A 27,863-nucleotide genomic window follows, 5' to 3' on the forward strand; every position below is an offset into this window, starting at 1 on the left:
AGATCACAGTGGCTTACAAAAGCCTTCATAAATGCCAAGGGTGCAACCATGGAGGGCATCTAGTATCTGAGTGCAGGATAAAATGGGTAATTACCCATTTGGGTTGTGATTTAATTTATCTTTATTAAAGCTTAAAGATCTAATTGCGCCAAGTACTGAAAGCAGTTTATTTTAAAAAACAATACAATATTCCAATGTTTTAATACTCTCGTTTAGAGGATTTTGCTATTTCACATTCCACTTTTTATTTGCAGATGCTACTGATTTTAATAAAGCCCAGTGCTGTTCTTTGTATTTGCATGTTTTATTTAGCCATGACTATGAGTTTACATTTGTTGTCTCTATTTTTTGTTTGAAAGAGTATACCTGAAGATTTTTAACATTTAAAAAACAACAAATTATATATTTTGTTTTGGGTTGTGTGAAAACTGCTGTTCTCGTTTTTTATTTATTTGTTTTAACCCCCTTGGGAACTTTCAGCAGCCTTGAAAGCTAATATACTGTAATATTGTTTTCTTCTTCAGAGCTAGGGAATGGGATTAGAGACATGGTTTATTCAAGCAGCCAATAAAGCTTTAAAGTAAAAATCGGAAGCTAGCAGGTGTCAAGCTGGAACATAATTTCAGGGCCACATATACAATAGTTGTTCTTTACTACATTTACCCTTTGTAATTGTTTTTGATTGAATAGGATGGGTGCTGTTTTGATATGGCACTCTGGCTCTTTCGAGTAAACAACCAATTAATGGGTTTTTATAAAAGAAAATTAACATTTTTTAATTACTGCTTTTGCTATGGCAAGCAATCCTGGGATTTGAGTGCATTAGCATTAAGTACCTCCAGACTTCTCTAGCTGTGCCCAGAGCTGGTTGACTACTGTGGAGGTACATTAAGCTTTACACTTTTGAACACACACATTCTGAGACAGCCCAACAGTCAACTATTTCTTGAAGCAGTTCTGGCACTTGAACAAACTAAATGTATTTCATACTCTTTCATTTCATCAGTTAGTGCTAAATACTAGAGTGTACTTTCTGCATAAAATATGGCAATCTTTCAAAACGTTTAATGTGTGCCTTAAACTCCTCAGTCAAAGTGTGAGTGAGTTTGACTTGTGATTTAGGCAATTGCAACACGTCCAATTATGCTAAATATAAAAGCTGCAATAATTCAGTGTATTGCATGAGGTCACACATAGTAAACAGCTTCCAGTTTACTTTTGTTTATTTCTAATCCGGCTTAATTCAACTGGAACAACTGGAAAATCAGAAAAACTGAGTTTAGTGATATTTAAGTTTTACAGCTAGGTGCAGCCATCTAAGTAGTCTATAGTTGAGAAACTCCTAAACCATCTCTTGTTTTTAAATCTGGTTATTAAAAAAGCAGGCTGCTTTATATGTGAAATAATGCATTAAAATTTGGAATGTTCGAGAAACAACACACATTTCCCTTCAACATTTTTAAACTAGCTTCCTTACACCTCCTGTTAGATCTTAAGTGAGTTATATTATTAGAATGTTGCATTCATCATGCATCAATAACATTTTTTTTAACCTACACTATTTCTACAGTATATACAGTAGTTCTCAAGGTTAAACATCTTAAGGAAAAAGTTTAGTTTTAATAAAAGGAGTTAGCATATTAAAATTTAGACAAATTGTTAAATTTCTCACACAACGTGCAGGTTTCCTTATTGATAGAAATGTAACAGCATAGCAAACTATACAGCTCTCATCTGGTATCCTGAGTTTAAATTTTAATTATGTGTAACTTAAATACCGGCTTAATAGCATGGATGAAGCTTTTTTGACTGGTTTGTGTATATCACAATTTTCTGTTTAAACTTTAATAGGTTTTTCTTTTAAAACAAAAAAAGCAAGTCATACATCTTTGTTTTCTTATAATCTGATGGTGATTAATTTTGCTTTAAACAAATTTTCTGTATACTTAAAAACTTAAAACGTTAATTTCTTCAATCCAGTCGAATTTTGAAACTTGTCTTCTCTGCCTTCAATCCCACATCTGCCAGCAACCAATCATTTTTTTCATCTTGTTTTTAATTGTGAAAAAGATGACTTTAAAATTTTGACATATTAAAAATGTTACTTTAACACACAAAATACATCAGCTTACTGTTTAGCTAGTCTTCATAAGCAAATTGTGTTTAGAAATGAACCCCTCAGACAGAACTGTTCATGGTAGAAATAAATTTGATTAGTAATCAAAAATATTTTATAGGTCAACATTGATATTTTTTTAATCGTACATAATTTGCTTGAAACAATTTACAATCCATAGTTAGGTTTTATTATCTTAATCGTTGGTTCATTAAAAAAAATAAGGTTACATGTTCAATATTCTGGTTCTTGTATGTTTCTACAGGTCCCCCAGCCCCTCCAAAGGATGTGATTGTCCAATGTGGGTCTTCTCCTGGCACAATCCAGGTTTCCTGGAAGCACCCTCTTCTGTCCCCAACAGGAACCTCCAATGGCGCCAGTGTCATTGGTTATGCTGTCTGCACAAAAGGGCAAAAGGTATTTTTAATACAAACCGGTTGATTTTACATAGGTGCAGACTATTTTATGGAGGGGCCTATGCACAGATGTATTTCCTTAACTGAAATGAAGGGGTTATTTAGACCACACTTTCCTAATAAGGCAGTCAGGTTCCTATATTATCTGTTAAAATGTTGATGTTAAAAGTTATAAAACAATGCCTCTGATCTACATGTTGCTAATGACAATTTTATTGAATGTTTCTATTCATTTTATGCTTCGAAATATATTAAAAAAAGACCTTTTCATCCTCCATTTTATTATAATTATACTGCTTGCCTGATCTGTAGTATCGAGTGGCCAAGACTGTTGTCCAAGAGGGAATCCTGAACAATTATTATTTATATTTGGGTATTTCAATAAGGCAAATTTGAAGAATATTTATTCTAAGTATCATAGTTTGCCAGAGTGGGGGTTCCTGAAGTTCTTGATCAATATTAGACCCTGGTCAAAGATGCTTCTCACTTGCTACCCTACACTCACATTGGACAGTCAGGCCACATCACAGTTTTCCTGCTTCCAGATTAAAAACAAACAAAAAGGCAAAGGAAAAAATCACAGTTGTTTTGGTTCTGTAAATTAGAATACATTGAGAGATTCTTGACCGAATCAAAGCAACAGTTTAAACTGGTTTCATTAAATGATGCTGTGACCACATAGACAATCTTTTGATTTCATAATAAGAAACAGTTGATCATTGACATCATCCAAAATGTACCTAAGCTTTTATGTCAGTGCTATCAGAACATAAAGGAAAATGATGATGTTAGGAGCCAAAAAAAGCATTCAAAGTTGGTAAACATCAGCATGGGCATAAGTTGGAGACTGAATCATAGCGTACATTCTGTAAAATGTGGCACAGTTTACACATGCTTATGGATTACAAACTAAAGCTTCATTCATTCTTATCTACATTTTTTCTTCCATATGGATTTAAAGCTTTCTTCGCCTGCTTTGATCATGACAGTAAACGGTTTTCGATATGACTGCTTGCTGCTCCACATAATTTATCCTTCTGTGCCTTTGTGGGTGATACAAAAAGGACCAATTAAGACGAAATTTTGGTGGCGCATTAAACCCATCTTCCCACATCTAGATAATAAAAACTGCTGTGACTCCTATTTATAGACTATAACTTACTATTTATCTTTAGTATTCTATCAGAACTGGTAAATAATTTATGTACTTCAGATGCAGTGTCACCATCTTCAACTGTTTTTTGGATTTTCTAAATGACCGACCCATGCATCTGCAATCTTTTAACATCCCTTCACATTAATCTTCAACACAGGCACCTGTCAGGATGGTGTGCTGACTCATGTATAACGACGTACATAGAATTCACACTAAAACATGGTGTATGGATAAAAACAGAAATATGTGCACACACAAAAAATCCAGATGCATAAATCTGTGCGTACACCAACTTCCACGTTCTTCCGCTACATAAATCCTTGCCAGCATGAAATGTATTGCACATGCATGCGCCTGCTGCCCCACCCCAGCTCCTCCCAGAATTAAGCCTCTTTGAATATGCAAATCAATATAAATAGCCCTTTAGTTCAGCGTTCTGTGAAAAAAGAATGTCAAAAGCATGGGGAAAAAAGAATTTCAGCAATACGAGGTGGAGGCAAGGAAAAACTTAATATTTATTGGTTAAAGCAGTGGCATAAACAACAACAAAAAAAAAGTTGATTGAGTGACATAGAGTGGTGGAGAAACTTGAAAGTTCAAGTTCAGAAAGTTGCACAGTGCCCAAAATAAAAAAGAAGTTGTCAGATATCAAAGTTGCCATGAAAATCAAGTCATAGCCCACCGTCCGAGTGTCATATGGAAGCGTGTTAGGATAGAGAGAAAAGATAAAACCAGACAAATTGGGGAAAAAAAGACTTGTCATTAAAGTAGAACGTCATAAACTTCATCTTAAAATCATTTGATTTACTAGTCTCTCAAATCTCACTGTAACTGAAGTAGCATGTTAAATGCTTTGTATTCTATATGTTCTATGTACTCTGTGTGTGAATCACTATGTGCTTCTTAAATGGCCTTTCTCTTACGCTTACAGGGCGCAGAATACATTACATTCATGATGTTACAGCTCTCTGAACAATTTAAATACTAAGATGTGTACTTGATATTATTTTCATAATGATAGAAATTAAAGCATATACCTGTATTAAACATCTAGGCATGGTGGCGCAGTGGTAGCGACAATTTGGCACTCCATTCAGAGATTGTTATTGCCTCCAGCAAGATGCTTGCTGTGCTTGCGCGACCCTCAATAAAATAATTTACTGCAGCAGTACTGTCTCTTTCAAACGTACTGACCCCCCCAATTCCTGTCTGTCCTTTTCTTTCTCCAAGTAACCAATTGCCACACAATCAGCTGTTTAATAAATGTCAAGCCATCTGTAAGCTTAGAACACCGATTCTTCAAAATTTTAAAGAAAAATTGAAATAAATTCGATGTTTAATTATCATATCTATCCAGGGTCGCGCCAGTCTCAGCAAGCATACAGCGTGAGGCAGGAACAATCCCTGAACAGTGGACCAGTTCATTACTACTGCTGTACACCGTGTCTACACATTTAATTATTTACAGTATACATTATTTAAATGAAGTTTACATTTTATCTGTATAATGTAATATCTATCTATCTATCTATCTATATATTTCTATATATATATATCTTTATATCTTAAAAATATCAAGAGCTTCAAGAAGATAGCACCTGGAAATCTAAATCCACTTAGAAGCCATTCACCACCACCTGTAAATATGCACTATCTTCTATTGCATTGAATTCAACTTCTCTATTGTTATTGTATGGTACAATGCGATTCAATATGCAAATCCTCCATAAACTTATTTTCCTATAAAATAACAACACTAATAATATGATGATGATGATGATAAAACAATGAAAAATATACAATATGAAAGCTTAAGTGGCTCAGGTTTTGCAATATCACAAAGCAAGTTTACAGTGAGGTAATTGTACTTATAAGTACAAACAGTTCTACCGGGAACACTTGATGGACTGATTGAGTGCATTTATAACTCTTGGGATGAAACTGTTTCTGAACTGTGAGTTCCCTACAGGAAAGAGTCTGAAGCATTTGTTGAATTGGAGAAGTTAAAATAGACTGTACCCATGGCTGAGGCGGCGTGTGCTAGAAGGTCTATCTCGATAATTATCTTTGCTCTTGATACAGTCTGCACTAGAGCTTTCTGATCAGCTACTGTAGAGCTGTGATTCCACACTGATACAGTGATCAAGATCTGCAGAAGCTGATGAAATGTGCACGGCATATTACTGGCACTCTGCTCCCTTACATTCACAACATGTAATAATAATAAATACATTTATATAGCGCCTTTCCCATGCTCAAGGCACTTACAGAATATAAGAGAACGGCAGGGTATACAGTATATAGTATAGTACAAACCAAAAAAAAAGGTTTTTGAAATTTGAATGCACACTTGATGTCAAAGTATCAGTTCTTGTGGTAACCCTAACCTCAATTAACACCAGAAAATAACACAAATAATTAGAAATGTTAATCCAATTTGCTTTTTTATTTACCTTCATAGTGTTTAAAAAAAGAACATAGTGTAATTCCTTCATTAATTTCAATGTACCTTGATATTAGTGAGTTTTAAAGGTGTAACTGAATAAATGGACAACAAAGTTAACATTCACTGTTTTTATCAAGTATGTGATATGTCACATATCTAGAACAATCACATTAATGGAGTTAATATGATTTGGATGATTCAATAATGGTTGTTCTGTTATACAATGTAATGATATTGCGAGTTTACATCTCTAATATTGTGCGCAGTTTTGGTCTTTGTATTACAAAGAAACATATAAAAGCATTAATGAAACATCCAAAGAAGAGCAAGTTAGGAGCATAGGGTATGAGTGATGAGGACACTTTAGTAGATGTGAATTGTTTTGGTGTAAGCAAATAAAGTTTCCAAGGGACAGGAATGGATCAAGTATTCATAATTATAAATGGAAATTTGCAATGGATTACAGGTGTTAATTGAAACTGATTTCATCAATACAACCATGGGGGCACAGATTAAAGATGTCAGAGGGTACTGTGTAAAAACTTAGGTTTGCTTGATCGATGGACTGGTGCACAACATAGGGTCGATTTCCTCTTTGTGCTACAAGCTGGCAACACAAGGGGCTGCCAAGTGAAATAACAGTATATGGGTAAGATATACAAAGATAATATATACTAAATTCCAAGTAATGGAAAATTTACAGGATTTTCTTTTTCAAAAATAATAATAATAATACATTTTATTTATATAGCGCCTTTCCCATGTTCAAGGCACTTACAGAATATAAGAAAGAACGGCAGGGTATACAGTATATAGCATTGTACTGTACAAACCAAATAAATAAAGAAGATTACGACAGTAAATTCAGAGAAAGCCTAACAGACAACATAATTGATGTGCTAGCACACACACAGGTTACATGAGCATCTTGACAGAGAGGTAAACTGAGAGAAGGGGAATGAAGTCAAGAAGAGCTAAAAGCCTTCCTGAACAGATGAGTTTTAAGTTGTTCTTTAAAAGAATTCATGGAGTCAGCTGACCTAATTAATTTTGGTAGGTCATTCCAGAGTGTGGGCGCTATACAGCTGAAGGCTCTGTCACCCATGGAGTGTAGATTAGTGTGGGGTACAACAAGAATGCTAGAATCAGAGGACCTTAGTGGGCAGGCAGGCACATAGTGATGGAGAAGGTCACTGATGTAGTTTGGCACAAGGTTATTTAAGGCTTTGTATGTTATTAGTAGGATTATATATTCGATTTTGTAAGACACAGGGAGCCAGTGAAGACGGAGCAGGATGGGTATGATGTGCTTGCTGCTGCTGGTTCAAGTAAGATGTGTTGCAAACATTGTCTTAGAAAGGCAAAAGGAATTACTATGATATCCACCATCTTACAAAGTCATCTTCCTTATTGCAAATGTTTCAGATTCATTAGCCCTTGTACCTCTTGATTCAGGGACCTTTTTTACTTATAGGTCATATGTCTGCTCTGTAGCCATGTATTCTGACATCTGCGTGAATGAGATGTTATATTAGTTGCATTAACCCCACATTCCCCGGCCACTCTGTTTTGTTGGTATTGCAAGGTAGCATGTGTTGTAGAACAGACAAGCATTATCCTTTTTTAGATGTGGCTAGAACTCAGGACCTGGCTTAAAAGGCTGCTGGACTACTACCCAATGCTCTTATTAACAGCTAAAATGTCTGTTTTCATGACAGGGCCCCTCTTTGGAATGCAGACTTTGTGGCTTATCTGATAAAATTATTGGTTACCTAGTAACATCTCAGAGATGTCTTCTTGTAGTACCAGTTAAACATTTGTCTCAAACAAAGAACTGTAGCTCAAAGACTGACAACCTTGAAGGACCAAAGGGTAACCAGGGCCACACTGGAAAAATTGAAGACCATCTGAAAAGGAATTGGTTGTGGGGTGCCATTTATTCCAAACCTTGATAAAGACAGCAGGTGCCTGACCATAGGAAGATCATATAGGAAAACGTTTTTTTTGTCTTGCTGAAAACATGCTGAGTGGAAAGTGAAACCAACAGATCCAGTACTCAACCTAAATTTACTTGGTGTTCATTGGGGGGTGGGGGCGCATCTTATTGATTGTTTTAATTACCAGCATTGCCAAAGGTAAACTGATAGATAATTGAGTGGTTGTGTGACAATAAACAATAAACTTGAGCTATGATAAGATTTGGCTTTTTTTTTCCATAGATTGCAGAAATAATGTTCCCTACAGCTGAGTGTGTGCTTATTGAACTAAATCGGATCCAGGGTTTAGAAGCAAGGGAAGTTATTGTCCGAACGCTGTCAGCACAAGGGGAGTCCACAGACTCCTCCGTCGCCATCATTCCGCACAGCCTTCTTGTGCCTCTTCCTTCACCTCACTCTCTCTCTGCTCCTAAAATGAAGCCATTATCAAGTGCCAGAGATTCAGAAACCAAAGAGGAGCCTGGTGTCATTCATGGTGTGAGACTCAATGAATCCTGGGAGCCAGCTCGTTCAACTTCACCTGTTCATCATGGGCAATCCTTAGAACCACCTGCCCCGCATTTTCATAGTCCTTCACATGGACGTCGCTCTCCTTCCCCCCAGAGGATTCTTCCCCAACCTCAAGGAGCTCCAATACCCAACACTGTAGCCAAGGCCATGGCTCGAGAGGCTGCCCAAAGAGTTGCTGAGAGTAACAGGGTGAGTTGACCTCTTTTTATATGAAGGAACAGCTTTCTGAGTCTTTTTTGTGGAGTAAGAGTCTCATTTGTTACTATATGGCATTGTTTAGATATTCAGCACCTTATAACCCTAAATAGAAATACCAGTTACTCAACTCCTCAGCAGAAGTCAACCCAGAATGTACGAACAGTCAGTCTAAAAGCACATTAGGTAGCGTAATGCAGAAATGCTGGCCGAGCTAGTCTGCACTTAATTGGACTATAGGAGAACAAAGCCACAGATTAGATTTAAGCCTTCTGCAAAAGAACTGTACTTCTATACAGTGTACTGCCATACATATCACATTTATGACCCTTTCATACTTTGTGGCAAAATTTTAATGTGAGGTGGTGACCTTTCTGCATGTTTTACGTACAGTATGCAGAAAAGATTGTCACGTAGATTTAAAAGTATGTTTAATGGTTAATTGCTTAAAATGACTTCTATATTAACTGTTTGACATCCATGTAAAGTGTATGTGAAAGTACTTGCATGCTGTACACAAATAGCATAATTACATTAGAAAACTAGAAATGAATTTGCAACTCCCAGGACAATAATTATGGCAGATTTTGCTTTTCTGTTTATTCCTGTCAATTCTCCAAGCATACATTTGCTGCAGCTTCAAAATGAGTAGTTTCTAAATAATACCATTTTGATTCAAATTAGCATTTTGGACATGATCTTCCTGAAATCTGAAGACCGGCCAAGCTAATCATCCAGAGTAGATGTTCAGTAGGATGTCATCACTATCCTTTGAATTGAGCGCTTGGCTTCTTTATTTTGAAAGTCAAAATAGTAAATGCACCTTGCATTTTTAATTTTTTTTTTTTTTTTTGAAAGAGCTGAATAATTAATAAAGATTTAGTTGAATATGTTCCTGTTTTGTCTTTGAATTGCATTACGCAATTCTGTTTTTCAGTAACAAATGGCCAGATAAGTGTAATTTGGTCTTTATCCATGACCAGTGATTAGAACAGCTGTTGTGCTTCCTGCAAAGGCTAGTCACATACTGTAGGTCAATGTCTTGGCTAGCTCTCTGAACCCTAGAAATGAACTCACTTAATTAGCCAGTTCATTGGTTCTCAAGTTAAGTCCTGTGTTACCACTGTGCCTCTAGGTTTTCATTATGGTTAGGCAAGAACAACATAAACTTTTCCAACTATTTAAAATATTAGATAAATTAGAAGGAAGAGTGACTCACTGGTTTGTGAAACCAGTTGGAATGAAAACCTACAACCACAGAAGTACAACTTGATTACTGCTGGCTGAAATACAGTGTTTAGATATACTACCCTCCCTGTTATTTACAAGTTATTTATTTTTACTGAAGAGTCCATGTTTTTTAACTACACACTTTTATGCACTGAAGGCTTGTTTCTCTTGCCACTGTTACTTAAACATGAGGCTCTATCATTGTAACTACAGTCAGTTTACTTTGATTCCAAATCTTTGTTTAGGTGTTACTCTTGTCAAATAAAGGGAATTTCCTAATTACTGGTGAATGTGCAGTCTTTATGTAAATATTCTCTACCTTTACTGTGACTTCATACTCTATAAAATGTTAAGTTTGTCTTTTTTATGTCCTTACTGTGTACAGTTATGCAATATATTCTGTTTTACATACTGCACATAGAAACTATGTTGTGAGTTTATACTTACTGTGAAAATGATCAGAAGACTGTTATTGATACTTTTATGTTGCTTTTCTGAGAATTTTAATTATACCCTAGTATTTCTTAGTATTGCACATTTGTAGAAAGAACCATGTTTTCAGCAGAAGACTCCTGAAGCGTAGCTACATAAACCTGAATTTCTTCTTTCTGGATTTATTCTTGGTATTTAAATGGAAAAAAAGAGTATTTTCAGTGAGAGAAGCACTGCTGTTCATCCTTTAAACTCTGATGAAGAAGAGGATGGATATGAAAGCCCACATGTTAAAAGACGTGGAGCATCTGTGGATGAGTTCCTGAGAGGCTCAGAATTGGGACGACAGGTAACAGTGCTGCAATTGTGTAAAGTTGGCTTGTTTTTGGTTTTTCTTCTAGTTTGTTGAATTATTATAGCTTATAGTATTGCCTGCCAAACTATATTTAATTCAGTTATGTAAAAATATAAATGAAATAAACTGTTTGTTAATGTAAAATATTGAATTCTTTGCAATAGCCCTGCTTATGTTTTTCTTAGCCTCCTACCTTTGCCTACTCTCAGTTAGCAGGTAGACTCTTTAGTGCTCCACATGAGGCTCTAGGTGGAGAATTTCTGAATAATGAATATCCACATTTAGAACAATGAAAGCTCCTTGTATAAAGTGCCAATAGCTTCATGTTTGTCGATCTTGAACATTGTTGATTCAGATCAAAGATCACATTTATTATGTGCATACAGTGTGTGGTGTTTATTTAGTGTACAGTGTTTAAAATGAAATCGATACCATCAAAAGAGAAATACATTGAGACCAGCTGTTTAATGTTGGAAGTTTTATTTTTGATTTCTCCTACATACAAATACAAAAAAATAGTCCTTTTTAGGCAATTGAAAAGCAGACTTATGAAATGAAGACTGTATAGCAGCACCAGGTAGGTTCATGTAGTGGATACTCCAGATGAATGCTACTTGTCAGATGAGCAGCGATCGTCCTCTTGCATCATATCTTAGAATTCGGAAGCCCTGTAGCCGAACAAGCAGCTGTCTTCTTCAGTCGCACTTAGTGAGGATACACAATAAGAAATAAAAAAAATTATTTTATATTTGTGTCACTATGTATCAGAATTACAACTGTGACTTACAATATAACAAAGTCAAGGGTATCAAACACAAGTAATAGTGGGTAGCATCTTCAGCAGGATGGTTTTCAGCTCCAGCCAGACGAACATTAGGTTAGGTAAAACGTTTCATGAAAGCAGCAGTAAGACTACAGCATTGCACTTGAATTTATTGTTGGGAGTGTTTAGTGTGATCTGTTTAAGAAATGAGCACTGAACCAGTGACTTCAATAATGTTCCCATATATATATATATATATATATATATATATATTTTTTACAACGTAACAACCTACAAATTAATAGGTGTTCAGCAGTTTATGAACAGTTGTATCCCATATATTTATATTTTTTCCCAAAGAATAATGGTCAATTGAATATTAGCATTATTTGGTGTCCTCATATTCGTTTTTACTACTTTCTGTGTTTCTTTAATGACAACTATAGGTGGAAAGTATTAAGTTTTAGATGTAATGAGAAGTCAAGCAAAGTGCTTTCTTTTATCGGCTAACTAAAAAGATTACAATATGAAAGTTTTCGAGGTAACTCAGGGCCCTTCTTCAGACAAGATGTAACAGAGAGACTGAAACCCTCTGTGTTTATATAGACTGTAGGACAGGTGAGACATCTCAGATGTAAAACAATGAATAGACATCTCCAGGCTAAGATTAGCAGAATAATGTCTACTCAAGGTCGTTTGATAAGATGACTGTCCAGCAAAGTCTTTTGAAGATTTAGATGAGTTTTCCATACAATGTGGATTGTCTGGGTTAGTCTGAGATATGTAAACAGTCCTTATATCTTGTTATAAAATTATTGTCTCTATTTAAGCCATGTTGTGATGTGTTAAATTTTTAGCATGAGTTTATCTTACCATTTTTTTCTCTCTTGCTGTGTTTTTAGATGTAAAGTTGTGAATGGTGGTGCACTGTGTACTGGCTGATCATTCAGTGCTAATATGAACTGGATATACTGTTGCATGTACAATGTGTACAGAAACTGTGCCATGCTGGAAATGCATTTCTATATCTCCCATGCAACAGCAGTAAACCCCAAGTGACTCAGTATCTTTTTGTAATGTGTTTTGTTGTTGCATCTGCTAATTGTTTGTTTGTATTTCCTATGGAGACACATTTACATTTGAAAAACATCCAAGGATGATGCCTGGAATGCTATTCTTACAAACTGAAACAAACGTGTTGTATTGTCCCATAATGTGGCTACATGTGCAAGGCAAACTATGCACAATACTACTTTTTGTCCAAATCTGTGTTGTCCTCCGATTGTTGACTTGTGCTTGTGTTTCTGTGGTGTCACTTATATGCCAGAAATGGTGGAGATAAAGCATGGGAAAGTACTGGACAGCTTCCATTAAGTCGTATCATCTGTTCTGTTATTTCTCCAGCACAATTTTAACATGTCTTTTTTGCTGCTGTTCTCCCAAAAGCCCACTGGTGCTGTGGTTTATCAAACTTTTTATTGCAGCAGTAGACTCGATGCACCCCTCTTGGCTGGGTGGACGCGGTACAGCAGCTAGCATCCCGACAAAATGAAACCTGTGCCAATTGGTTTTTTTAAAAGCACTCACTAAATTTACCATTAATGAGTGCAAGCAAGGCAATAGTACTTCAGTAAATGTAATTTCTTTACTTTATTGAAATATTCACACTAGATGATCAATTGTAATGTTTTATTTGCTGCATTTCTCCTCTGTCATTTCATATTGTCTGAATGCAGTCCCAGTACAGCCACACTGAAGATTACTTGTCAGAGAGTAGTCGGGGTTCAGATTTATCTGATATTATGGAGGAAGATGAGGAGGAGTTGTATTCGGAGATGCAGCTGGAGGAAGGTGGACGAAGGCGCAGTGTTACCTCTCATAACACCCTTAAGGTAACAAATGAAATGACAAGATTATTGTTCTAGACTTTGAGGTCCTTTTCATACACACCTCTCTGCACTTGAATGGCGCCGTTTCTGTCTAAAAAAAGTGCCTGTAGAATATATCATCTGTTTCACAATCTTTGAATTTCATCTTTCATCAATACCTGCCTGTATAAGTTTATTCCTGTGAACACTTTAAATTGTTGCTCTTTTTATACGTATTTTAGGGAAAGCAGTGCACAGTCCATTGAATATTTTAAAATAGATATATAGGTGTTGATAGCTTGTGAGCTGCAGGCTTTTTAGGAATTTCCAAACTTGGATTTAAATGTCAGAATTTGTGAATATAAACAATTTTATATAACTGTAGAAATGATAGTCATTAAAATACATGGCACATAAGAGTTTTGTCCTGTTTTTATATATTGTATTAAAGTTTGAAGTTTTTTTGTTTTATAACATCAATGCACTGTTACACTAGATACACTTCCAAAAAAACTTTCAAATGTTATTTTAAACCCAATAATGTTCACTAAAAGGTACCGTATTGTAGTTTGCACTGACCCACACACTTCTTCACTTTATATACAATGCTGAGACGCCTGTACCCTAAATAAGGACATTCCATACTCGGGGAGCCTCCTGGCGCGATGTGATTTTGGAGAGTGGCGCAGAACTGGCTCTCTCAAATTACCTCTGGTAGGACATGCATTCCTTCAAAATGTGTTATTTTTAGCATTTGGCTTTTTATTTCACACATGATGAAGAAGTCTTGAATATGCTTAATGATTAAAGCAACTGCAATAGTGTTTAATTATGTGCAGAGTGCAAAAAAAGAAATAATCAAATCCCCTTTTAAAAAATAGAGCTTTTTGAATACTTGGAATTTGTTTATTTTTTATATACACTGTAAATATTTATGACTGTTAAATATTCGTATATACTGTAATCTATTATAATGAACAGTATTCTGACATTAAAAAGTAATTTGTGTTCTGTACTAATACAGTGTGAAATTAATATTGTATATTAAACAGAACATAGTTAAATATTTAATTTAGTTTTGTTACAAGAAAATTTTTAACGGTTGGTACAGTATGTTTTAAAAAGTGACATACAATATATGTAAGTTCGGGAATCTCATTTAAGTAACTTTGCTTAAATGAAACTACTTTATCACTTTTATGTTTTATGTATGTCCCATTACTTGTTATTATAGATGTAGAGGATTATTTTATTGTTTTTAAACTGTCTCCATTGCTACTGAAATGGAAAAAATTCACACACACAGTGCAATGAATAATCGTGAGAGGATGCTAATGAGTATAGTGTTACTGGAAAAGGAAAATGTTTATTCTGAAAATATACTGTAAAATTATATGAACACTGCCCCTATTTTATTGGAAATATTTTCTCATTTATATTACAGTAAGACAATTTAAAACAAACAGCATAAAATTAATTTTATTGGTGCCAAGTTTGAAAAGGCCAAGGTCTCTCTTGATGTCTGCGTAATTTGTAGGCAGAGGGGAAAAAGTTTTGTACCGAGTTTATACAAAACACTTCAACAGTAAAACAAAAGGTCCATCAAGCCTATTTGATGAGGTGCTACTAAAAGTTCAGTATCAGAGAAGCCTAGCTTGTTACTTTGGAGATGTGATTTTGATGTCACAAATCTCACACTTCTCGGGACAAGAAACTTTAAAAAATAAATTGTATATATATTTTGCAGTGTAATTTGCTGAACGACATAAACAGGTTTAAAGCTGCTGAAGTTACAACTATGTGCACAAAATATCGAATCAAATGGCATTGCAACAATTTACACCAATGAAATCATCCTGTAAACCTAGACTTGCTCAGGTAACACTCCACCTCTGTGGAATATTAGTTGCTCACAAGGTTTAAATGAGTAAGTGAGATGAAATCTTCCTCAATTCTGGAAGGTCTCGCAGTATGATGAAGACTTCAGCAACTAAGGCCTCACACTGAAAACAGAAGAGTATTTAAAGAAATCCAGAGAGTCAATTAGAGAGTAGCACAAATCTCTGAGAGTAGCAGTGTGAAAATATTTAAAAGGGATTGAACATCCCTTGACACTCTGTCTGGTCCATTCTGTAAAAGTGGAGGAAAAATGACTTCCCTGTCTAGATCTGGTTACCCCACTAGAGTTTAGTGTGCTATTGCTAAATGAATTTAAACTCGAAATGAGTTATGGTTACGTATAGAATACTGCCTAGAGGTGAGAGAAAGAAAGGGTAGGCCTGCGTGTGGTATCACTGCCTGCTCCCAACCTCACTCTCTTTATCTAGCCTTCTGTAACTTGACCACTTATCAAATCACAGATATGGTTATATTGACCTCTTTTATATAACCTTGTGGTAAAATATCACAAATAGTAATATGCAGTTGAAGGATTATTCCACAGTGTTTACCTTTCTAGAAAGGTACTTTTCAGACTTTGACAATGAATAGTGTTTGGCTTTTTGGTACATAAAAGAGCTTACACTCTGTTTACTTTAAAGGGTTTTATTTTGCAAGTTTCACAGTTGTTGAGTAAAACAGGTCCAGTGAACATACCATGACTGGAAATCCCAACATTTATGGGCAGCACACACACGTTGATATGGTTTATGCTATGAGGGTTTTTCTTTAATCAATAGAAAGGTGCAGTATTTTAGTCATATCAGCTGCTAGCTTTGGAACTAGAGAATTACTTGTTGCTTCATGCAGAATTAGTAGGGAAAAGTAAACCTTTAAATATTATGTCATGTACTGCATCAAGACTTAAAATGCCAAAACATGAGTGTTTGGAGAAGATGATATATCTTTTTGTATGCCAAATGAAATTTGAATGGAGGATAAAAAAAACTGCTAACTCTCTTTCTTTAGCATTGATTTAGCCTTTTTGGTATCTGAAACAAGAAATATGCAGCTTCACCTCAAAAGAGAAAGAAGACTGAAAAATGAAGAGAAAGTCTAAATATCACTTTTCATTTACATTATTTAGTTGTCTCTTTTTTCTAAAACATCTTACCAAATTTCCTGCTGCAAAAGTAAAAATCTTATAACTCCAACAGTCCCGAAGACCCATGGATACTGTCTGTCCGCCATTTTATTAGGGCAGCAGATTTTTCTTCATGCAAGCTTCCCTACTGTTCCAAATCCCTAATAAGTAGCCGTCGGCTATGTGTTTGTCGTCTTTTTCCCTTTTTTCAGCTGCTTGCCCCCATTCACTATTTTGTAACAGCCCTATCTTCACTGTAGTTTTGTGCTGTCTACTAACTCTGATTGTTCACTTCTGAATTCTTATGGAATGCCTGCCCTTAAAAAATGTTATCCTCTAATGTAACTCCTCCTCTCAAGTTTATCATCGGCATGTTTAAGTAATTGTACTTTTATTTGGGACCATACTGCACAAGTGCCAGACTGTAGTAATTTCGGCATTAATTATTTTTTTTTAAATCTTTGGCCTGAGACATGAAATTTGGTTGAAAACAAAAACTTGCTTTTGGCTGCTAATTGTATTAGTGAGTTCCTGAAGCATATTGTTCAATTTCACTGCTTTTTATTATAAGACGATACATTTATTATTATAATCCCTCAATCTCACATGATGATTTCACGTGCTGTGGTGACCAAAGAGTGTGATTCTGCCTTCCCAAGTCAGGTATGTGTGTTCTGCCTCTTTATTAAAGGTGCAGTCTTTGCTGGCGTGTTCAGTCTCCTGCTTTACTATTAAAGAGCCCTCGACTGCACAGGACTTTGCTGCCCGTGTTCTTGCTGAAATACTATGTCTCCCATAATATCATTCTGGACATTATAGAGAAACAATTTACATTTATGTTTGCAGTCAACATCCAGTATATTGAATGTTTTACTGTCGCTTATACATTTAAGGATTTGTTCATGTTTCTAATCCGTAACTGCATAAAGTTAAGTCATTTATTTGAAAAAAAAAAAAAATAAATTGCTAGCTGCTGTATTGTAGCCATATCGCCTGCACTCTGAAAGTTTTAAGAATGATTGAGTTGCCAGTTATTGAGGTTATTGACTGGCAGGGAATATCTTTTTTTACCTATTGCACTTTTTCATAAGCTGTAGTTTTTTTGTTTTTTTTTAAACATTACTCAATCTTTTTTAAACACCAGAGTCATGTGTTTTTTGAAGATGATGAAAGTAATGGTAGATTGCTTTTTCATTGATGTTCTTTCTATTAATAATACTGAGATATGTCCTCAAGTTGTGGCGGAGCACTTGCATGACTGACGTAAATTGAAAGGCAGTGCAGTTCCTGCTCGTGTCAGGCAGTGTAGGTCCACATTCTGCAGACAGATTTTGTTCTCTGCCTTTTCTAATAGGTATAGTGTGGTAATAATTGATAAACATTTTCCTACACTGTAATGTCTTCCTCATTTCATGTTCATTTTTACACACACAAAATGCAGCTTTATTGTAAAAATTTACCACTGTTACTTATTTGGCACCACACTCAAGAAATTTTGCTCGTCAAACATGAAGCATTGCTTATAACCAAAGTGAGGTAAGGTTAAGGCCATGGACCTTCTATCAAAGTATTGTCTGTTAAGTCCCCAACTAATTTTTTGTTAAGCACCTTAGTATTTTTGAGAACTTGCCTAGTTTTTGGGCACGTCCACCACAACAGCATAAAGAGGTATGTACCATGGTGGTGTTTGTCTTCTCATGTACACAGAATCATACATGTGCATATCAATTTACATTCCTCACATGATCTGTGCCGCTTTAGCCAAAGACATTAGGCTAGAAATCATCAACCATCATTGGCTACCACAATGGCTTCATTGTTAATAAATAACTGGTCAGTAGTGAATTTATAGGTTCTGCTTTGGTGTTGTGAAGCAGTGACTGTAGAACAGGCCTGTACAGAGTCTCTTATATTATAAATAACATGGTCACTGTAGTGGTTTTGGGGATTTTACTTTCAATTGGCAAGAAAATTAACAAAAAAAAAAGGTCAGCAAGACAACATATTGCATGGTTAGACAGCAGCTCTTTACAAGTCGTCGTCTGGCCTCTACAAATATTTCCAATAACTGATAATTCATCCTCTCACACAAAATGTGCAGTTTTATTTATTTTTGCTTTTTTCATTGTTAGCCACTGTTGCTGTTATGTTGTTAAAAGTTATGAATGGTATCATTTGGCAATTAAATGTGCTTATATTTTCTTTTAAGCTCTGTGTTTTCATCAGATCTCTTTATTTGAACAAACCCTTCTAAACCACTGTCTCTTTAATTACTTCTGCTTTTATTCATTTATTCATTCAATCATTTCTCCCTTACAGATTCCCGTTCAAAGCATGCCACTTCCTTCACGGAATGAAACTGCATGCATTAAGTTTTGCCATTGACTTTAAAACTAATTCTGTCTTTATTTTGTCTTTTTCCCATTTTATTTTATATCACACACTGTGTTGTGTCCTGCCTGTTCTAACACCTGCAATAAATGAAATTACAAAAAAATGTAAATAAAATATAAAATAAAAGCCTAAGCATAATGTCTTTGAAGAGGAAGTCAAAGCTGAAATGCCTTACCAGAAACAACCTTGCAGTAAAAGGCTTTTCAGTATCCCTGAAGTAGCTGAGGAGGACTTTGATATCACAGAAATGAAGCAAACATTAAAAAAGCGAGATAATCACAATAGGTATCACAGAAGTTTGACAGACACAGGCTCAGTGCTAAGAAGATTCAAAGCGCCCAGCAATGAGTACCAGCCAAACACACGAAGGCAGTCTTACCTCTCTCCAACTAAACAAGGCTCTTTCCACAATTTGAGAGATGGGCCTAACGTCTGCCATGCGGACAGTGGATCATTCAGTAAAGAATGGGCTTACAGTCGGGCAAACAGGCAGAGCTCTAGAAGCCCTGATAGTGGACTGGATTGTGGCAGTGAAGAAGAGGACAGCCGCTCTTTAAATTACAGAAATTCTCTAAGAACGAGTCCCCAGAAAAGTGTTCAAATCACCAACATCAATGGCAAAACGCCCCAAAGGAGCTGCACTCAGTCCGGGGCTCGTAAAAGGACATTGACAAGGCAGTGCAGCATTGAAGAAGACTTTGGGCAGACACCCCTGCCGGTGGTCAAAACTGTGCATGTAGCTGACTTTAAAACATGGACTGTCCCATGCAGATATCGAGCGGATACATGCCAGACAAACATTAGGAAAGACTTAGTTTCGGAGGAAGGGAGAAGCCATGCATCGAGAACTGAATCACAAATTAATCAAAAAGACTTCAAATCAGCAAATACCACTGCAATGCTGACCAGCAGGGAAACGGAAGAGACTCTGGTGTGTGACCTACTGTAGATACTCGTGTTTATCATAAGCGCCTTAAATCAGTAATATTTCATTCTTTTCTATTTTCTCTGATTTCTTTTCCTTTTATTTTTTGCTGTTGATTGACTTAATGCTGCATTCCTTCATTGTGCCAAATGTTTAAAGCTTCCTTAAATGCTTATAGTCAGTTTTTTTTTTTTTTTTGGAAAGTGCATTAAATTTTGCATTTTTTGCTTCCGTCTTTTCAATTAATAGCAGAAAAGTATTCATTGTCCTATGTCTTTGATGTAATGCTCAGAACCTAAAGGCCATTCATATCTAGTTCTTGTTTCTTGTTTCTGTGGGAAAATGCAGACTACGCACTATTGCCTCAGTGACCAAGGTTCAACCATAATTGTTTCTGCTTTTGGTTTGTTCTAATGAGATGAAATGCGACCGATGCAATAGTTTCTTTCAATCCCCATGCAGTACAATATGAAAACTGAAAACATTTTTATTGCTTTAGTTTTTTGTAATTATTTTAGAATAAGCTGCATTCAGGATAGCCCACAAATCCCTTGTCGCCTGCACATTGAGCCTCTTCCTGTTCTACTGAAGTGCCAAGCATTTTACCTTAATTGTTTCCATTCTGCAGCCTCCATCACCTCTGCAAAAAGACCAACTCATCTGCCCATTTTCATGTTGAGTGTATGAAGCAATTTCTATGTGCATCTCCTTTCTTTTTTCCAAGGTGGCACATCTTCTGTTGGAATATATTCTCCTGAAAGTATGCTTACTTTTTTTTTTTTTATAGAATATCATTGTGCTTAGGATAGTAGGTAGAAGCCATTATGGTTGTACCCATCATTTCATAAAATATTTCCAAAGCATACCACAATTCATCCTTTTATTGTTACCATTGCAAACTGCAAACAGAACAAAAAACAATAGTAATGGTCTTTAGTTAGAAACAATTGGAATACTGATTTCTTTTGCCTGTTTTTTTTGTTTTTGTCTTTTTTTTTGTTCGGCTTCTTTCCAATTCTCCTTTAATTTGTGGACACAGATTTTGGCTCTTGAGTACAGAGGATCATAACCCAGCCTTATTTCTTTTAAGATTCTAGGGAACCCTTCTTCCACAGGACGAGCCGATAGGCTGGATTACTCAGGAAGAAGATTGTCGCACAGCAATGCAATCTGTCAACGCCCCCGGCCGATGATGGTTCCATCTATTGGTTAGTTGGCTCGCTTCTTTGTAACGGCTGGTTTGTTGTCAGTTTTCTCCTTCCAGCTGTTTGATATTTGTAGTTATCTGATTCAGACTAAACTGTTGTATTCAGTAAAAGAACCATACAGGTTTGGTGTGTGAACACGATAGTCAACATGAGCTATTGGCACTATTTATATAATCAAAGCCAGGAATGAAAGAAAACCTAAAAGCTGCCCAATCACTTTATTCTCAAAGATGAAAATGTGAGGAAGAGTGGTAGTGTCAAGAATATTCTTTAAAAGAATGGGAAGACTGTTATATTTCTGAATAACTGGAGTTCTGTAGAAGGAAAATTTTAAAATACCTGTAGGTAATGAATAATTAGATCATCCAAAAAATAAGAAGAGGGGAAGAATAGCTAGAAGTTTTTTTGTTTAAATATTTTTAATGGATAACCTTCAGTATCTGAAATGTTTATGTTGTAACATTTGCCCTTGTTCAGTCGTACAATATCATTTTTAAATCCTCCCATCTCATGATGAGGTAAAAAAAAGCTACGGAATTTTTCATTTTTTGTAAATGTTTGAGCATATTGGTCTGTTAGGATAGCTGGCATCCTGTGTATTTACAGGTGCCACAATTCAACCATTATAAATACAATGTTAAAAATTAGTGTTTGATAAAGACTTGTGTCGAAAATAATTGGACGAGTATCATGGAGATGGTGGCATATCCATGCTGACAAGTATGCTCCTCATACTTTACTAGTTTTACTAGGAAATAGAAATCAAGGCCATATCTAAGTGGAAATGTTGTTGATTATATTATAACTTTAATTTTGTTCAGTCCTTACTTGGATAATCAATCTCTTTATACTAGATAGAAGCTAATACCATTTTCATCAGAAGTGGTACAAATAATAAAAGCACTGTAGTATCACTTTAATATCTGGAATGCTTATTTAAAAACTAACGAGCAAAGCTGTGCTTAAAATGCAAAATCTACACACCGAATTGCAAGGATTTGAAAAAGACTGGTAGTACAATTTGAACGTGTGTATACGTAAGATTTTATTATGTTCTTAGTACAGAAATTTCAGAAAATACTGGTGGTTTATCATAGAGCACCAAGCAAATGATAGCCCTTTATGACCTATTATTTTAATTAAATTTACTATACCTTCCCCTTTGTACTGTAAGCATTATACATGCATTTGACAAGACTTCATTTCAGTTTGGCTATAATAACCTTGGACTATTAGACCATTTTAGCTCACGCCAGCTGTAACACTAGATGTTTTGCTGTAGAATGAAAGCCTAAAGCATTATCTTCACTACTTGCTGTACCATATGAACAGCTTTCAGTCTGTCCTAAAGACTCAAATCCTATGATGAAAAGCATCTTATAGTGCTGTCTGTTCTATCAAGTTAGTAGTTCTATGCTTCACACGCTTTGTTTTATTTCTCCAGGGGAACTGGCTGCTCTGTTGCATTCTCTAAATCAGTCACTCCCTTACTCACAGGAAATTTGGTTAAGAAGTAGCCCTAACTCGTTGGACATAAATGCAATATAAATACACTGAAATGAGGAGTTTTTTTATGATAATGCTGAACTCCTTTTCATTCATTGGGAAATGTTAATTTGGTGTAAAATGTCCACTGGACCATGAGATATTATATTCATGGGAGAACTCAAACTGTATGGCTTAGGTTGATGGAGCAGGAAACATAATATATAATAAAAATATAAATCTATTTTGGCATTTTAGAGTACATTAAGGGGTCAGAGCAGACTACATAGTGTAGGGCTGTACAATAATTATCTGTTAATATAATGTCACTGTTCTACCTTCAGCAAACATCTGTCAGCCTTCTTCCTAGACTTAAAGCCATGGTGCACTGACAAGTACAGAACTGGAGGCTAGCCAGTTTGGACAGCATGGCAGTAGATGGTTTGATTTCAGATTAGGTGGAATTTATGAAACTACAGTTTAAAGAGTTATTTTTTTTTTTATTCCTCCTGTTCACCTATTAATCCTTACTATTGTTGTTTTACTATTGTTTATTTTTAAAGGATGATGATAAACATCCAACTCAACTCTTAGAAGTTGGTTTTGAAATCCTTTTACAACACTAGCTCAACACACAAGAATTTTGAAGGAAAAAAAAAAAAGATTCCTCCCCCGATGGAAGTTAACTAAATGGAATGCTTTCATTGGTGTCTTCTGTAGAAATCACCATGGACAGTAACAGTGAAGGGGGCCAATCCAGGTCAGGGAGTGAGGGGAATGTCTCACCTGTCAAGGAGGATGTTTACTATCGCAGTGTAGCTGGACGCAGGAAATGGCCATTGCAGCGCAGTATGGCCTCTGAGCAACGATATGGTATGTGTGCAGCTTCTGAAGGTGCTTTACAAAGCATACGCTTCTTGGTATAGCTCCCCAATCAAAATGGTAAATTGTGTTATCCTCTTCGCAGCTGCAGTGCAATGACAGTGTCTTTTTAAGATGCCTCTGCCATGTATCTGTCTAAAGAGAACATTTTTCATTTGGTGTTGGTTCCTTTTTTGTGCTCTTTATCTGACCTCAACACACTAATACTATATTTGGATACATAATGAGAATATATGTTAAAATAATGAGGATGTATATTGTTGGAAATAATATACTTTAAGTGCACAATGTTGATGACATCCTGTGGACTATCTCATGGGTGAAAAAAAGAGATTTGTTATAAAAGGTAAGGTCTGATGATTAAAAAAAGACAAACAAAACAAAATCTAACAAATGCATTATCATCATCAGTTTCATTTAAAACATTTTTGGAGGATGCAAGGTAGAAAAAATGACTTGTAACTTGAGTTGCTTTATTTTTTGATTTTGGATATTTCTCTTTTCCCTCTGTGCTATTCATCCTGTATTTAACTTTCCATGATCATCCATTTTAGTTTACTGAGACCAGTTTAAACTTCTTGTTTTATATAGCAACTAATATCCACTAAACTGAATTACAGCAGGCATCATGGGTATGACCAGGCATTGTTCACGAAATTGACTGAAATGCAAGGCTTCTTGTTTAACTGTCTCGCGGATTTAAGGTCCAGCATCAAAAAGAACATGGCATCTACTCTTTGTGACCTTTCTCCACATATTACTTCATAAATAATTTGTTCTTGTGTCTAGCCAATTAGATATTTTGTTAAAAGTAGTACTGTTAGGCAGAATAGGTCAAATCATGAGTAGGTACATTAACAAAGTAAGAGAAAATATTGCACAAGCAGCCATCTTTATTTTGTGAACTGTTCGTGCAAGGATTGTCTTGATTTTGCCAGACCCAAACTTCAGCAGTGTAGATCATTGTACTTTTGCAGTTCTGTTTTTTTTACCTAACAAATAAAGCTTTAGCAAAAATCAACCAGGTGTGAATATGAGGCTGAAGGACAAAGCAGAAAAAGCTTGAATTTCAAAGACTGTTAAAGATTTAAAAAGATAAACGCAAAAGATCATGGGTCTGTGTGATGGCAGACTGCCAGCAGTTTCAATAGCACACTCATCTGCATGGTGAGGAGGCCACCACCATCTTAGTGATGTTTTAAGAAATGTAAAGTTTGAGTAATCAGGTTTCAGACTACGGTTACTAAGGCTCACGATCTAGACGCAGTGGGAGGCTCACAGATAGTTTGGGTTTGAGATACAGACGATGCCCCAACCTGTGTTTCATTTAATTTAATCCCACTAAAAACAAGAGTGTTGCTCCAAATCATAACACAGGGATGGCCTGCAGTTTATGAAGCAACCATACACCCTTGATGTCTTATCCATGGATCATTTGGCATATGTTGAATTTGAAGATTAAAAGTCTGTTCACAGTCAGTAAAGTAGCAGAATTTGAATTAATACATTATATTGCAGTTACTAAATATCACAGCATTTTGCTGCTTTAGATTCTGTTACAAATTCTTGAATGGATTTTTTTAAATCTTAGGTTTTTAGTGTATCAAGCAAAATCACTCGCATTCACACATTTAGAACTGTCAACAGGTTTCTCTGTGTTACCATTGTACATCAAGTCATTACTTGCATCTCATGTTTAAGTAGGTTCTTGATTTTATTAACCATAAAGAAGCTTTATATGGGCAATGCAGTGACTAACATACAGAACTGTTAGTCATGGTGTGGTGTGTTGTGGGTGCAGGCACAGACTAATGGAAGGGGTAATGGAGAGTCTTTGCCTTCACTTTGTTCACAAGCTCAATCTTTACCATTGGAATCTGTGTTGAAAGTCAAACAATGAGATTTACTTCCTGCTTCAAAATGAGTGTTATGAATTTGTTAATCCTGTTTGGTTTCCAAATAATGTTAAAAAAAAAAAAATCAACTATCATCTTATTGGGTAAACTCTTTTTGGACGGAAAACACTGATTCCCAAAGCCACCTTCAAGAATATTAATATCTGGAGTATTGTACAGTATGTCTATGTACAGTATGTATGTGTTCTAGATGGTTACAGTGGCCAGGACCGGCACTCTTCTGAGTTCTATGATGAATCGGAGCCCGATTTGAATGAAGAGCCAACTCGGATATTTGTTGCCCTATTCGACTATGACCCTCTGTCAATGTCTCCTAATCCTGATGCTGCAGATGAAGAGCTTCCTTTCAAAGAAGGACAGATTATAAAGGTAAACGTTAGGCTCTTTCATGGGTGAAATAATTTTTGTTCAGTAGGGTTGATCCCACATACGGTAGTGAAATTCATTAGGGAGAAATGTACCTTGAACCAATCAGTTTTGTCTTCCCATTTTAATCATTTTAAACTATTTGGTATCCTCAGCCCTTTACAGCATGTACTGTAGATTTGTAACAGGATGCATCTTCAAGCATAATACATGAACCTGTAAAGTAACACCAATCCATATAAAGCTCTGCAGGTCCAATGGGACAAGAAACGTCACAAAGGCTACAGGCCATCAGAAGTAACAGACACGTGATGAAGGGAAAACATTTATGTTTATTACACACTGTGAAACTATAACTAGATTATTTTACTGTGTTTCTGTATGTTGTGTTAGATGTTGTTTTACACTTATGTGAATGTGGGTAGGTTAATGTTCAGTATATGGCATGAATTCCAACAAATGGTGGACTCCATCCAATCTGTGTCACTTTGTGTCTTTTGTTTGAAGAGAGAAAACTGCTTGTGTTTGGTTCCACAAGTTAAAATTCAAGTGAAACGAAATGGTCAACCTTAACCTTCAACGTGGTTTGTACTTCCACCTGGTTGTGTCCTGAGAGTGTGCCTGTAATAGTAATAATGCACTAGCAGTGCAGGTTATAATAAAATACTTGCTGCAAAGCACATCTCCAGTAATTGCACTGAACAGAATAAACGTCATTATCTATGTATGTCTCTCTATTTTGATTACTGCTAAAATGACGATGAGTATTCTTGTAGTGTATGGGGGAAACTAATGTGTCTGAATGGTATTAAGTTAAAAAAAAAAAAAAAGTCGTTATTGTCTGTAAATATTTAATTTCGTTAAGCATTAAAACTATGAAGTTTGAAAACTGTGTGTGTGTCAGTAATTTTAAAGTGCACACTGTTAATATACAAAAGGAGTCAGCCTTGACACACTGCAGCTTTAACTTTTACATTGAACCAATCAATGGAATTGACACAAAATAGACTTTGCATTTTGAATGTAAGAGTAGCTTTCTTGGAGTTTTAGTGTTTATTTTGAGTAATATTATCAATGACTTAATTACTGAAGCTTTTTTTAGGTTTTGTAACATGTACCTGTTTGTTCAATGTGTTACTTTGCAGGTGCATGGCGATAAAGATACAGATGGGTTCTATCGAGGAGAAATTAGTGGACGTTTAGGTCTTATCCCCTGTAATATGATCTCGGAAATACAGACGGATGATGAAGAGATGATGGAACAGCTCATCAAACAAGGATTCCTTCCACTGAACACACCAGTTGAGAAAATAGGTAGAACTGTTTATTTGCTTTCCAATTTGGCTGCTATCTGAAAATGGCCATTACAAGAAACAATGAAATTTTCTCAAAACACAAGGGGGTGCAGTGACCAAGGTTACATATGAGGACGGAAATTAATCTTGCGTGAATGTGAGGTGGCCATTGTGTTCACACGGGATGCATTTACAGTATCTGGAAAGCACTTATTGTACTGTTCTGCAGTATTTCAAGCAGATATACAAATGCATTACCTTTCTCTTAAGTAGTTCCACTCTGGAGGCAAAAAAATGTACAATTTATACTCAAAACAAGCTGTTTACATTAGAGATTAAAAGACAAATGTAACAAGAAACAAAAGCACAGAATGTCACCTTTTATTTTTGTACTGTTTATATTTTAGGATATCTGTGTCTATTTATACAGTACATGGATTGTAAATGCCAATTGGCCTTAGTGGTTGTGTGTTCACCTGCAATGATTTGTTATTGTTTTGAGCCCTCTGTAATCCTGGTCAGAATTAAGTGGGCTTAGAAAATTGTACGGTATGTCACCATTTTTGAATAGTCCTAAATTTTGTGTTCCATTACCATGTCAGTTGAGCACAAACGTTGGGTTAAAGAAAATGAAGTCAAATGTGCATCAAGCCTGTGACATCATTATAGTTTTAACGTTACTTTTAGGTTGCAGAACTATAAGTCACCATCCTACCCAGTCTTAAATGTTATACCCTTTAGTTTTTCTTCTAATAAACTCCATAAATGCATTGTCAACTGCTATGAAAGGTTCTAAGGTCAGTCTTGTCTTTTAGTAGTCCAGAAGTTCCCTTACCATCCTTAGACTGTTACCGAATTGTCAAGTATTTTAGGTTTACTCTTACAC

The 27,863-nt window shown here is 35.7% G+C and overlaps 1 protein-coding gene across 18 annotated transcripts in view; it reads left to right on the forward strand.

Annotated features, from left to right (window-relative positions):
* The window catches only part of rimbp2 (RIMS binding protein 2), a 227,816-nt gene that overhangs the window by 166,913 nt on the left and 33,040 nt on the right, over positions 1-27,863 (forward strand). For 12 of the 18 annotated variants that reach the window (XM_039772064.1, XM_039772056.1, XM_039772059.1 and 9 more), the window contains 9 exons: positions 2,382-2,533; positions 8,354-8,830; positions 10,710-10,847; positions 13,353-13,508; positions 19,028-19,831; positions 20,916-21,033; positions 23,239-23,391; positions 25,507-25,685; positions 26,828-26,996. In XM_039772064.1, coding sequence (XP_039627998.1) covers positions 2,382-2,533; positions 8,354-8,830; positions 10,710-10,847; positions 13,353-13,508; positions 19,028-19,831; positions 20,916-21,033; positions 23,239-23,391; positions 25,507-25,685; positions 26,828-26,996 — 2,346 coding nt within the window. The remainder of the gene's footprint in view (positions 1-2,381; positions 2,534-8,353; positions 8,831-10,709; positions 10,848-13,352; positions 13,509-19,027; positions 19,832-20,915; positions 21,034-23,238; positions 23,392-25,506; positions 25,686-26,827; positions 26,997-27,863) is intronic. The other 6 variants (XM_039772072.1, XM_039772073.1, XM_039772074.1 and 3 more) reach the window with 3 other exon arrangements.

The sequence above is a fragment of the Polypterus senegalus genome, chromosome 12, assembly GCF_016835505.1.
Source record: "Polypterus senegalus isolate Bchr_013 chromosome 12, ASM1683550v1, whole genome shotgun sequence".
NCBI lineage: Eukaryota > Metazoa > Chordata > Cladistia > Polypteriformes > Polypteridae > Polypterus > Polypterus senegalus.